The sequence below is a fragment of the Charadrius vociferus genome, unplaced genomic scaffold (assembly GCF_000708025.1).
Source record: "Charadrius vociferus isolate BGI_N301 unplaced genomic scaffold, ASM70802v2 scaffold87, whole genome shotgun sequence".
Lineage (NCBI taxonomy): Eukaryota > Metazoa > Chordata > Aves > Charadriiformes > Charadriidae > Charadrius > Charadrius vociferus.
The window spans coordinates 1856943-1871919 of record NW_009649314.1 but is presented as its reverse complement, the minus strand read 5'-3'; the positions used below and the strand labels follow the sequence as shown (position 1 = coordinate 1871919).

At 37.9% G+C, this 14977-nt stretch overlaps 1 protein-coding gene across 1 annotated transcript in view; it reads left to right on the top strand.

The window, feature by feature from the left end:
• The window catches only part of CNTN5 (contactin 5), a 251808-nt gene that overhangs the window by 165460 nt on the left and 71371 nt on the right, over nucleotides 1-14977 (top strand). The window contains exon 11 of the mRNA XM_009889417.1: nucleotides 14501-14628. Coding sequence (XP_009887719.1) covers nucleotides 14501-14628 — 128 coding nt within the window. The remainder of the gene's footprint in view (nucleotides 1-14500; nucleotides 14629-14977) is intronic.

Sequence of the window (14977 nt, the reverse complement as noted above, 5' to 3'; positions counted from 1 at the left end):
AGTGTGACAGGACCATGAGTCATCCAGAGTTTTGAGAATGTGTCTGCAACTTTTCATCAAAGTGAGCACCCCTAAAGCACCAAAAATCTTTGAACCGCAGGAGCTGTGTTTTCTTAGAAGAGAAATAAAATGAAGGAACATTTTTTAAATGAAGCAAACTTGGCGACAGAAAAGTGAAGCTATAAACGGATTATCCCCATCCACTGTGTCCTTGGAAGGCTCATCCTTCCCTTCAGGTTTGCTCTTAGTTCAGCAAACTTTCATCAGCTTTCAAGAAACTCTGTATGTAGTCCTTTCTGTATCCCTAGGAAAAATACATTTCTTTTCATTGCCTCTGATCCCTGACTGTGTCTGTTCCCAGACCTCAGAGGAGAGATACTGACATAGTGAACTACAAAATGACAGGCAAAAATGATGCCATCTGTCTCTATCTGCTTTAAGGACACATTCACACTACTGGCTTTAGATACTTATCTTAGCCTTGCCAGGTCCCTAGGAAATAGTCACCTGGTCTAATAGATTCAGAGTATACAAGTAAAGTCATTAAGAAGAGCTCAAAGTACTTTTAAATGGCTATAGAAAATAATTCTGTGTGCAAAACTGAGATGTTGTATAGTGAGCAGAGACATCTCTGTTGGTTCAGTACTCCTCTCTGCCCTCCTGAGAAGGGAGCTTGCTGCAGCTGTGTAAACTTATAAAATGTTTTTTTCTGATTGGTATATGTGTATAATTGTATGACACAACTCCGGCAGTGGGTTATACCAGTGACACAGTAACTTTTTCATCTTATTTTCTATGTGTTCCTAGCTCCATGCCCATGTTGTTGATAATGCACTTCCTAGGTAAGGTTAGGGAAGAAGATAGGTGGGGCAACAGTTAAGAAGGCCATAGCATGCTGTTTTGTGCAGGAAAAGAGATTTAGCGGTGAAAGATTGAGGAGGAAAAAAAAAAAAAAAAAGGTTAAAAAAAGCAAATAGAATTTAGGAAAACAGGGAAAATTATGTCCCTGAAGAAGTATCATGTTCTTGTTTCAGTGCTGGTGGGAGAAGATGAATATTTATTAAGGCTGTTGGTATGAAGAGAGCCAGAAGTCTTTGAGATGTGTGCCACATGAATGCCTCAATGCTGCTTTGACTCTCTCAAATAGCAAACAAGAGCCGGTTTTTGGCATTAGAGTTTTCCATTACAATTACAGTGGCAGAGATCTTAGAATGATCGAACAACTGCTGTGCCACCAGACTATAGGTGTGACACAGCTGATACCACACAACAATTCACTGCTGCCTCTAGATCCATATGGGATTCTCTCCAATGCCTGCTGTCAGTGGGTGGTGTGGCACCACAGCCATGACAGTTTATATCTTGAAATTAGCAATCCACAACTGATCATCTGTACCATCTGGGAGTATGTGGTCTCACCAGTGGGGTGTAATGATGTGTACCCAGATTTACCATGATAAATAAATATGAGATCAGGGGCGCTACATCCCATCCATCAGAGAGCTCGTGGCTGGCAGCAACAAGAGCAACACAAGAGAAATACAAGTCCTTGAAATGATGTGGGCATCCAGCATCATGCTATTAGCAATTGCATTTTCTCCCCAAATGCTTCTCACTGGTTCTTGCAGGCTCCCTAGTCCTCTCCAGAGCGTGTGACTAGCACAACCTGCCATCATTGCAAAAGCAATACAGACACTGAGAGACAGGAGGTAGAGGCTGTGCATGGATGGTTTGTGCATAAAGCAAAATGGGCTGAGCCTGAGGACACCCTATTTTTCACATAGAGTGTTTCTCCCAAAGGGGTTTGTGACCATCTCATTGTGCGTGATGGGGCACCCCAGTCTAAAACAAGAACTACCTTTGGGAGCAGCCTGGCAGAGTAGCACAAATACAGTCGCTGAATTTTTTTCCTTGTATCATTATTATTGTCTCTTATGCTCTGTTGCACATAACTTATGCCACCAGGGTAATTCCATCTGTTCTTTTTCATGCACAATGACACAGCTGTAGACAGATATGTCAGTTTTAAAGAGAAGCACTTCCTCCTGAACTGTTATTACAACTTGTAATCAAAATCTTTTGAGTTGTGGCTAAAGCAGAAAGTATTCCAAAGTAAACTAAAGCTTTTAAGGTTCAAACGACTCTAATCAATAAATTGTTTTTCAGTAAAAACTTTGTACTCTTTTCACCCTCAGTATTAGTGGCAATACAGTTCTCTGTAGGGAACATATGTGTCTTTTTAACTGCTTTTTCCCAGTTAAAAGGCTGCATTTCACCTTGTGACGCTAGAAAAAAATCTTGGTTTACCTAGTTTTCCATCCATAGTACCAGACTCTTTTCCAGAATGCAAAATGAACTCCACTGACATGAAAACTGGTGTCAATAAGATCCTAGTATATTATGGTCAAAATCCCATTTACGGTCACAGTCTTGAAGTATTTTTGTGCTGAGCCAATGCTTATACACTGCATCTCCACTGAACTGTTTGTCTCTCCTTCCTGCAAGATATATACATCCGCAGGTCAGACTGGTTCTTTCACAAAATGTAAGAAAGCTAATGTAGTCAGCTTTACAGTTAAGTGAGAGATATTTTCCAAGCCCCTCGTAAATTTTAAAACATTGCAAGATCCTGTCAGTATGATTGTTAACCCATGGGTTTACTATCAAAAGAGAAACATAATTAGAAAGAATTGTCAGTGATAAGAAACAAGGCAGTATTCTAGAAAAGCTGTCTCGCAGATCAAATGTTGCTGTGATAATTTTGTATGTGTTGTAGAAACAGTGCTGCCTTTAGTCTGCACTGCGATTCATAATGGAGGTTTCTGAATCCTCAGCTTGCACCCATAGCTTAACAAACAACCACGTGTTCACAAGAAGTATTGACTTTTAAGCGCACCACTCATTGAGGATGCAGTCAGGGAGCGTGTTGGATGCAAACAAGGTAGAAGTCTATAACTAATGTCACTATTTCACAGACATAGATGAGGGCAGTGTCATGGGACTAGAGAGGGAAGGTTGCTTGTCAGGTGTGCGCATTCACTTCTCACTTTTTTTGTGAAGTCTGTTCTGTCATGCAGATTTCTCCACTTAAAAGCTCCTCTCTCAGGCGTGATGTAGACTGGAGTGAAAATGGAGCCATGAGACAACGTTTTGCCTCTATCCTTTGCTTTCTTTTGGGATGTAGCGACATATTATTTAGATCTTTCCTGCTAGATCTGTCAAGGAAGATAACAGAAGAAAGATGTACTGGAATTTCCAAAGGCAAACTCAGAATTATTGCAGAACTAAGCAAACAAGTAAGGACTTCCCCTTATTGCTCACAGCATGGTAATCTCTGATATGAATACCCAGAGAGCGGGTGGGGACTTCTACTACAAAGCAGGACCAATTATACTATTCTGTCATTTCTATCACTATACTAATCTATATCATTTTTGTTACATACAGTCTACCAAGCTTCCCAGTGTTCACAATTCCACAAACATCTCAAGAAATTTATTTTGAGAGCTAAAATAATCTGAACCTAACATGATCAAATTATTTGTTTCCCATTTTCAGAAACCATTTTTGTACTAAAAAAACTCTTTTACTCTATCTCCTTACTCTATTCCCTGTAGGTCTGTATCTTTCACTAAAACTGTGTGTTAAACTAGGCTGTACTCCAACTGAGACCTTACAGTTATTAGAAGGGGAGAAAATAGGGGCCATTTCACAACAGAAATGGTTAGAAGACCAGTCGTTCTTCTGTGGAGCATTGCACCTTATAAAGAAATTTATAAACAACTAGTGAAGAACTTGTAGTCATTGATTCAGGCAAAATGTTCATCATGGTAATAGAGTCTCCCCCCAAAGTCTCTCTACCTGGGCAAACATGCAGCAAGTGCAGGTTTTGCAGACTCTTGCAGAGGCAGAGGACTGATGAAAGCAGTCAGTCTTCATTTTTTCAGGATCCAGCAGTACCTACCTTATGATAGAAATATAATTAGAGCTTCTCCAGTTGACAACAGAGTCAGTTTGATCTGAGGATGTGGCAGTTCTTACCATCTTCATCTGTCCCATCTTTAACTACACTGAGATTACACATATGGTTGAAACCACAATTTTGAAAAAAAGCACTCAAATTCAAAGACATTAAGTAAGAAATTAACAGAATGATACTTTAACAGCATGTATCAGTAGATCATTAAAATTATCTCAGCCCTCACATACTGTAAACAGATTCATCCCATTCTAGTGTCTATTTCTAGAAAGGAAGTGAAGAAGATGCATATTTGGGGTTTTTTTTAATACATCATATCAATGGGTCATAGAAAGCAAGTATGTAAGCCCTAATCCTTTTCAGACCTCTATGCTGGCTAATTTGGATGGATTCACAGCCCTCTTGCTGATTTGACTCTTAGCTGTCAGCCTCCCTTGCAAGCAGTCAGCAGCCACTGGTACCTTCCCGTTTTGCTTGGGATTATAGCATTCAGCTCTCAGTGACACTTAAATAACTGTCTATGTATGCAAGGAAGAAAGCACTAAAAAGTAGAAAACAGCTCCATCAGGGTGGTCTTAAACAATGCATATTGATTTATTATGAACTGCATTGGTTTATTCTCTTTTTTTCTTTTTTTTTTTTTCCTGAGAGCAGGGTATAACGCAAAATGGTAACTTGTTCTCATCTTCCCAGCTCTTCTATTCACGTGAAAGCAGTAACAGTATCTCTAAAAAAATAATTTTTCAGGGAGGTGGGAATGATTAAATTTCTTTGCTGTGTTACATGGAAATACCACTTGCAGTTAATATTCTAGTAGTGTTGCTGTATAACATGAATCAACATTGGAAAGCAGGTTCCATCTGACTGGATGTTATTACAGAGCTTATAATAATAATGCTTTAGCTAGATGACTGCTGCCCTGAGCGTATAAAAGCTTCCCATGTAAACATCTAATTAACAGTCTTAAATTTACAAGAGTCTCATTTCAATGAAATTAAAGTTTCTGCTGTTCTATATATTGATGAAGTTAATGTTAACAATTCAAGCATAGCATAGTTTGGCTGTTTAGAGCTGTGTCTTCATCTACAGTAAATCAAAATAAATCCATGTAGTTGAATGAAATTATGTCATTTTACACTGGCAAAAGATCAGCCCCCTTGAGCATCTGGTCTATTTATATTTTACCTCTTTTACACCAAGGCTGCCTTGGAGTACTAAAGTTGCTTTTCTAGCTAACAAGTGAAACATGGAAATATCTTAAAGTAACTAAAGTTTTCCCATGTATTTTTCTTTTCCTAAGGGAATTATGAAGTCCTACAAGCACTTTGTTATTTCTAAAGCTTCTGAGGAAAATAGAATAAGTTAATAATTCATTGCTGTCACTTAGGAACATGGAAAAAATTACTGTGATAAAAGTCTTTTCCTTGAAAAGCAGGAACCTTTTCTAAGTAACAGAATATTTCTGACATTGAAATAGTGTGTAAAAAAAGAGGAAATAAATTTAATTATTAAAAACATTAAAATATTAAAATAGATTTTAATTTTAAATGGATCAAGAGTACGATATGGATTGTAAAAAATATAAAAGAATATTTTCATCACTGTAGAGTAAGTTCAGCATGTTTGGAGATATATTGTCCTAAACCCAACATATGTTATAAAAGCTTTTAAAAGATACTTTGGACTACAACGCAGAGCAAAAAAGACCTTAAATGGCCTTTCCTACCCCCTGGGACACTTATCCTGAGATATCTTCTGAGGAATTCTTCCAGTTTTAATTCTTTACACAAGAACAAACACATTAGGGGGCAAAGTATTTGAGCAGAATGGCAAGGTGCCAATTAGTAATCTAACACTAAATTTTCAAAATGTGCCAACTGATGTCTCTTACTCAAGTGTACAAGGGAAAATACAGAATATTTTAAAAGTCTTCTTGCTCCTTTAATTTCTGTAGATAATAGATTACTGATTTGAATCTCTGTTCCATTTACAGTTAGGCTCTGATTCAGTTTAACACCTTAGCAGATATTTAAATTTTAGGGCCTTTGTGTCGTCATTGACATTAATGTTATTAACAGAGTCTTTAAAGCAGACTATGTTCCTAAGTACTGGTCTGAATAAAGTCATTAATATGAAGCACCATTAAAACTACTAACAACCAGCCTACTCACACAAAGTAAAAAGCACTCCAAGACACCATGTTAATTCTGACGTTTTGGTAGTTTCCAGCCGTAAGTGCTCAGCAGCCCCGCAGAAATCATACGTACTCCCTGTGCTTAGAAGAGAAGCTCTATTTGCTAGCAAAACGTGACTTTTGGTGTCAGTCACTTGAAATTATATTTACATATGTGGACACCATTGGCACCAGGGAGAGCTGTGTATGTTCATGTACAAAATGTTACTATGCAGCAAACGGCGAGGACAAAATGAGAGGCTTGGCTGTGGCTCCTTTGAAAAAAAATGCCCTAAGACAGTTTGCATAGATTAGCTTAAATAGAGCTGGAAGTAGTTTGCAGTACATTAATGATAAGTCTTAGCATATTCCAATGACCTAAGTTATCAGACACAGGAATTGCATCACTATAAATGTTTAAATATCTGAAGTGAAGAAAGTCCAAATAATTTTGTGTTTTGCCAAGAGACTGGGCCAAACATAGTCTTGTTTCTAATTAGGTCAACAATATTTAAATAAAAAGACTCTGTCTAGGCTGATGATATAAAAAATGTATGTAAAGTAGATGGCATTCTGCTTACTTAAGTGGTTTTACTATAGCAATAACTCGTATCCATTTTCTGTGAGAGTTAGAGGCTTGTACATCTATTATGAAGGAGCAAGAGAAAGCAAGGGGAAATGACAGAGCCCACAGCCATTCAAGGAGAAATAAAGGTTTCAAGTATTTACAAATACTTGTCCCAATTCATTGTAATCTACATTAAAGGATACTGACAGATCCCATACCCACGCTAATGTGAAATGACAGATTGCTCAGATCAGAACACTGTGAGGGGCCACAGGCTAAATGAGTCAGTGCAGCTTCTCTCCATTTGCATCTTTAAAGTTCTTATTTCCAACATGCACATGAACCAATTTCATACCCCTCGTTTTAGATCCCAATGAGAAACATGGGAAAATTTCTACCCACTTCAATAACATACTTTTCTTTTACCCGGTTACCAGGTCTTAAATTTTGCAAAGCTTTTAACTAGTTGAAATGCTTCCCCGATTGCTATGATTATATTTCTGATGTCCTCTAAAAATTGACTTTTCTATGAAAAATAAAGTCAAAACACAATATTAAAAAAAATCAATTGAAAACAGAGAAAAGTAAAAGTATGAATAGCATAATCAAACTACTCATTGCTAATTCTTCCTCCCCACCAAAAATGACCACACAATTGACTTCTGTTTTTTCTTACTCTGTAATTGTTATTTAAAGAATATAAAGCTCCAAGTGTAAGCTGTCTGGTGTTCATTTCTGTTAAGATCCAGACACAGTGTCACCATCTCTGCTACAAGTCCTCAGTAAAATCCTGAAGTCTGTGTACCAATTGTCGTTTTTGCTGCTTCAACTGCTCAGCTGCTTTAGCATCCAGACTCTAGGGTCCATTGCAGAATTTTTAAAGAATTCCTAGCCACATCTGTTTGTGAGAATCTGCTATGAATGATGCAACAGAACGAAGATTAGAGTTTCCTCTTCTCATTATCTTAATCTTGATGGAAGTCTCTGCTCACTGATTTTACATGTGATAGGAAGAACAAATGCACATCCTGGCCCTGGTGGGTCAAGGTAAAACTGTCCCTGGTGATAAAGAGAGATGTCAATTTCCACCATCTAAACCAGTGTGTCCTCTACTGCCTGTGAATAATATCTGAGAACTTCCATGGTGGGTGGTACCCAGTATTAATGAATTAATATTTTGTCTGTAAGACAGTGGAGCAGTGAAAGTATCCAGACTACTAATACACTTCATTTATCCTTAAGAATTAATGAAAGGGAAAATAATCAAAACTATGGCAGGCAGAATAGACCTCCCCTTTTTATATCAAAAAAAATGATTATTATATTTCCTAGCTCCTTATCCTTCCCCTCAAAATAAGGCCAAATATTATGGTCACTCATAGAACTTTTCTGTGCATAAAACAGCAGGAAGGAAAAAGTTTGCTACTTTTTAATCAAAATACTCTAAAATAAAGGATACTTCTTTAAAATCCTACCAAGCTCCCCATATGAGCAACTCTTAAATATCGTATTCTACTCAGTCCCCTTCTCAAAATCACATGAAGCCTAAAAGAATCTGAATTTTGTCATTCACATTTATGGAGACCTTCAGCCCTGTTCATCTCCATTGGCACTTTTCCTTACCTCTCTGTCCGTCAACACTGATTAAGAGAAGGCATTTTTGACTGCCAAGTAAAGGACTTCCAAACACCATCTATAAGCTAAGATCCAGCATTTCCTACGAGCCTAATTTCCATCCATCAGCTTCTCAGCAGACACTTGGTCTCAGAAAACACCTTTCTGTTCACATCAGCATCCCATGTGCAAACAGTGTGAACATTCATCCTTCCAGATAAAACAGCGCATCCTTTATCAGGGATCTTACTCTCCCTGGTACATACTTTATTGGTAAAAGAAGAACAAAATTGATGAGATGACTGATCTGTGTGAGCTAATGCATTTTTGTTTAAACAAATGTACTAAGAATGTTTCCAATCTTAAGTGTTGCTGCTGAACAATAGCTTGGAATAGATTGCAAATATTTTCACAGTGAAAATAATCACTTGAAAATATTGTCTGAAAACAATAATTACTGAGTATTTTGCAGCCTTCCAATGTCAATGTAAGTCCAATCCTGAAGCCTTAAAGAAAATTTACACTCTCATTCATGCTTCTATGGTTTTGTAACAATTCTCAATCTAGTTTACTGGGCTGTGCTGTCATTAGCAAAATTGACATTAGAGAAATATTACTAATATGTATTTCCAAACTTGCTGATATTCTAGAAAAGAAAACCATGGGCATTGCAAGCTGGGCATCCAACAGCTGCACCATTTCATATAAAATCATAGTGGAAAAATATAAACCTACATCTGGGTCAGGGCAATCCCAAGCACAAATGCAGGCTCGGTGGGGAATGGCTGGAGAGCATCCCTGAGGAGAAGGACCTGGGGGTGCTGATTGACCAGAAGCTCAGCATGAGCCAGCAATGTGTATTTGCAGCCCAGAAGGCCAACCGTATCCTGGGCTGCATCAAAAGAACTGTGGCCAGCAGGTCGAGGGAGATGATCCTGCCCCTCTACTCCACTCTCGTGAGACCCCTCCTGGAGTACTGCGTCCAGCTCTAGAGTCCTCAACATAAGAAAGACATGGACCTGTTGGAGCGTGTCCAGAGGAGGGCCATGAGGATGATCCGAGGGCTGGAGCACCTCTCCTATGAGGAGAGGCTGAGAGAGTTGGGGCTGTTCAGCCTGGAGAAGAGAAGGCTCCGGGCAGATCTTATTGCGGCCTTCCAGTACCTAAAGGGGGCCTACAGGAGAGCTGGGGAAGGACTTTTTGCTAGGGCATGTTGTGATAGGACGAGGGGGAATGGATATAAACTGGAAGAGGGCAGGTTTAGATTAAACATTAGGAAGAAGTTTTTCACTTTGAGGGTGGTGAGGCACTGGCACAGGTTGCCCAGAGAGGTTGTTGGGGCCCCATCCCTGGAGGTGTTCAAGGCCAGACTGGAAGTGGCCTTGGGCAACCTGGTCTAGTGGGAGGTGTCCCTGTCTATGGCAGGGGGGACTTGATGATCTTCAAGGGCTTTTCCAACCTAAACCATTCTATGATTCTATGATAACAGCACAGATATCAGATACACTTTGAAATTCCCATTCAATTTCAATTTAACTCTTTTAATTATTAATTTGTTGGGGTTTTAGCTTCATAAGCATGCAGTATGCAGTGAAGCTTGTGGTTAATTGATTTCTGAGAGAGTGGGCGTTCAGGTTCAAAGATCAGCTTCACACTTGGTGCTCACCATCCCCATCATTAGCAGACTTTATATTTCTAAATTCTTTATACTGTCTCTAGCGTTACACTGTGGGCTTGAGTCAGCTACCCCATCACAAAATCCTGCTGACCTTTGAGAGTCTGTACTCTGTCATCCTGGCTCCAAAAAGACACACTTACCCCTGCTGTAAACCTCTGTGTATGTGCTGTAAGCAGTTAAGTCCTCTCATAGTTCTTGTGTCACATTTGTCAGCCCTGTGCAGGTGTCTTGGATACCTTATGGCTATTTCTATACAAGCAAGTAGTATGGCTCAATAACAGCCGCAAAAAGTTGACACGGTCCACACAGCCTAATTCTGAGTTTCTCTTTGGAATAGTCCTAGTCCCGTTCCATAGACTGGATGCGTATTTGTAGCTGAAAAGCAATGCACTCCCCAAGCATCCCTCCCAGTTTAGTATAAGCCAAAGTTCATGTGCTCAGAGTGCTTTATTTTACAAACCAAAGCCACAGCAAGTAGGAAAGATGGGGAAATTCATTTTCAAGTCATGCTCTTGATGTGAAGAACAGCTAGGATTTTGTCCTGCAAATGATGTCAGGTCATAACAAACACTTATGTCTGGAGAACTAAATCAAGATTTGAGGGTGAGATTCAGCTCCAGGTTGAGATATCTGAGTGTAGGTATCTACAATGTGAATTAGACATCTAAATATATTTACTATTACTAGAAGCTCCACTGACTCTACTGACAAGACACATGGATTAACATGTAAAATAGAAACTCACCTCACATACAGACACCTTAGCTTTCTGTTTACAAACAACCTCTCAAATGAAAGGTTTTATTTCCTCCCTGGTCATCCTGATGATCCTCCTGAGTGCCAGCTCGACTATAATTAGTCTTTCTGAATATAGATGACCAAAATTTTCCTATATTCCATATTATGTTTCCTCAGCTCCTTATGGATTCATACTTCCATAATGCAGGTTGGTATCTGTTATATTCTAGGGTTGCATTTGCCTTTGCTATGTAGCACTGTTAGTATAGAGTCACATTCACTACTTTTCTATGACTCTGGTGTTCAGAGTCACCAAAACCCTCCTGTTTGATATGCTGACCTTCTGTGTTAATGAACTGTTTATTTCATCAAATTTCTAGCATTCTTATTTTGTATCCTGGTCATTATGAAAAATAAGATAATAGTTCAAAGAATCATTTCTCTTTCAAAAAAAAATTTTTTTCTTCTCTTTTCAACAAGTTTCTTAACCGTCTTAAATTTCTGTATTAAATTTGTTTAACCATTCATGTAAATTTCAGCATGAAAATCATGCTTGAAGCCTGTGGAAGATCAAAACTCTATTTATTTTCTCTGGAAAATATTTCTTCTTATTAAATATTATAACAATTTAGTCTCATTCAGTGTACTTTAGTTAATCATGTTGAATTTTGCTTTATATCCGTTTGTGGTTGTATCTTAATTATTTTTTCCTAATAATTCCTGCTAAAAACCTTTGTTGTTATTGATTTTAAGCCAACATGCTTACTGACTCCAAGACATGAATGGTCATCTCTTTTTGTCCATGTTAATAGACAGAGAAAACTCTTTTCTACATAGACACTGTGCTCATGTGCCAATTTTTTCAGAATTCTTTAATGGACAACATCTATCTGCTTTATCTGATTACAAAGAGTTTTTCTTATACTTACATAAAATAATTTCCAAACTATGACCTTGATGTCTCATCCATCCTTCCTCTATCCATTCACTTATCATCATCATCTTTCCCTCAGTTTCTAATAAGTTAGTAACTTAGGGGGTTTTTTTCCTGATTTATCCTTAACTCTACCTCAGCCCCATGTCTTCTTTCTTTGCCTCCCTTTTATTTATGAAGCTACAAAACCTTTTGCTATGGTATTTTCTTATTAAAATATGTAGACATACTACACAGGTGGTCTCTCCATGACTGAGCGATATTGGCAGGGAAGGAGGAGAAGTCTATGTTCCTGCTGTGTGCAGCAAGTGTTACGTGAATAAATAAAGCATTTCATAACCAGCCTCTGGCTTTTTTCCCAAACACAAAAAAAGGGAGAACAGATGAATGCTACGCATTTTAAGGAAAATATCAATTTCTGAGCCAAATAATTCACCAGCAAATGTGTTTGCAGTTCCTTTGATTGAGCGATTATTCTTTTCCTCATGGATAGCAAGAGCTGTTAGCTAAATAGAAATGTAGCTGATAATATGTATAAGATTCATTAGATAATCTTCCATATGCATCTGAATTTCTTTTCCTCTGAGCTCAGAATGAAAAACAGTTTTGCATCAGAACTTACGCTGCGTATAAGCTTTTATAATTTGTAAACACTGTAGGAGTGTCCTTTCATTTATCTGATGCTGGCAGTATATTGATGAAAACTATTACTGTTCTGCAAAGGCTATTGTCATACTAATGATATGATGTCCTCAGAGCATTGATCACAGAGCATCTTGATAGGAAAACAAAACTTACACCAAAAGGAAAGGAAGGAAGCTTACATCCCTGTCAGTTGCTAAAGCAGATTGTTTCTTCAAAGGTGTCACATGTCATAACAAAATTTCAGGCCGCCTTCTTTGTTGGAAAAAAACCCCAAACCTCAAAACTGATACAGAGGCATTTGCTTAATATGATTATATTTTCTATAAAATTACCTTTAGACAAATAATGTGACTTAAATACCCATATATATTTGTTTAGAGCAAGATGGGAGATACATCATCAGATTTCACTGGGGAATTTGAGAGTTGAAATGTCCTTCCTCTGCTCCATTCACCTTTGAAGCTATTATTTGCTTCTGTCTCTCTGCTGAAAGCAGTGAGTGGTTTCACGTCCGAACTGAATGGGAGTACATTTTTCACTGGAATGAAATTCTGGTTTCTCCACCGCAATGTTTATAAACCTCAGATAATAAAACACCATTTTTCACAAACAGTCAGAGACTGGGGGGGTATTATTTTTTTTCCAGGAAAAAAAGAATATATATATATGCAGTCTCATATTAGTGATTTAGTTTGAGCACATTATTGAGCCTTAAGCCTTTAGTTTAACAAATGAGAATTCTAGTTTAAACCAAAGGTAACTCAGCTTTGCATATTAACATACCTAGCCTGGAAAGGGTATTCTTTCCTTTTTTTGGCTGCTGAATAGCCCAGCCCAGACCTGTTAATCAGAACGAGCAATGCACCTTACTCCTGGTTAAATATTTCTCAAGAGTAAACCACAACATTGTACCCTCCATGATTTCTGATCGTAGCCTTAGTAGGGGACTCCCAGCAGAAGGACTGTTAGTCACTATGTTAACAAATAGAAAGCCCTCTCAGGAGAGGTACATCTAAAAGTCCCACCATCATTGGGGAACCTGCCTACTTAGTTAGAGTCTTCCTCTAACACAGATGTCTTACCTTACTTTCAAAATATAGGAGAAGAAAGCACTCCTTCATCTCCTCCTCTATTTCTATGTGATACCTGAAAGCACTTGCTGAGGATTATTTGCTTTCAGTGTCCATGCCTACTGGAGGGCTTCCAGTCTACATCTCCCATATCCTTTGGGAGAGCCATAAGCACTACCCAACCTGGGAAAGGATATACAACATCTGCAAGCAGGGCTTGACTTAAATACCATGTAAGAGTTGCTGTGTTCCATTTAGGCTTATAATTGTTCTCTTTCAGGAAAGGAACAATTATTATTTACTGTTCTTCCAGGACTGCAACTTTAACATATAATAAATTCAGGAGCTTTGTCATTTTAGAACAGCAAAAATGTGTTAATTTTCACATCTATGTAGCATCATGGAATTTGTGATTAATAATTTGGCAAAGCCAAAATTTGAAATTCCTAAATGTAAATGGTTGAACAACATTGCTTATAAGTATGCTTCAGTGGGGTTACTTACCCAGAGATGTAGTGGAGCTGCAATCATACAAGAGTCAAAGAAAAAAATAAAAGCTGAGCTACAAAAAAGAAGAGGTTATTTAAGTCCCTATGCTACACTGTGTAGTGATGCAATAAATCATATTTTGACCAGATATAATTAATTTTATGTTTTTTCTAGTCCTCTTTTACATTTTACTTCCCATTCTTCTCAGATTTGATTTTTAAGGTCATTTTTTTCTAAATCTAATAGCCTGTGCTTGATATTGAAATGTGATTTGATAATAATATAGCAGCGAAACTTTAAAGACAAATTATGAAGAATCACCTTTTTTACTTTTTACAAAAGGTTCATTAAAATTCACCACTGATAAGTGTCAAAGGATACTAATCCACTGTTGCCTCCCTGAAACTTTTTGAATTAAGGAAGGAAAAGGAATAAAATGGGTTTATTACAACCATTTTGAAACAGAAGAGAATTCAATTATCGTCTTCACCGTCCCTTGCTACAGTGGCAGCAGTCCTTAATCCTATTTATTAGCTCTAAAAGATATCATCGTGGAATTTGGCTGTTAGAATGGGAGACACATTTATACATTTATGTATTTATCCCTTTCAGGATAACTATTCTTCCACATGGGAGCCTGCGAATCCTGAATGCTTCCAAGTCTGATGAAGGACGGTACTTATGCCAAGGTGTAAATGTATTTGGATCTGCAGAAATCGTTGCATCAGTATCTGTTAAAGGTATGAAAACAATGCTTTGATGATAATGGTAACTTCTCTTTACTAATATTTAATCATTGCTTAGAATCCTCAGCCAATCATACAACAACATTGTACAGGCAGAATAAAGAAGCATTTCCAACAAGCTAGGGGGGCTAACCTCGATCTGGTCAAACATTGTATTCCTGCATCAGATTGCATACTCCAGCTGTTATATCATAGATGTATATCAGAAGAATTAGTACATATATTAAATCTCTCCGATTATAAATAATTCTAACATTAGAATCTCCCACCCTGACCCACGCAGAAGGGAGGGGGGTCATCAGTACAGAAGAATTGAAACTTGTGATGTCAAGGACCAGCAGGA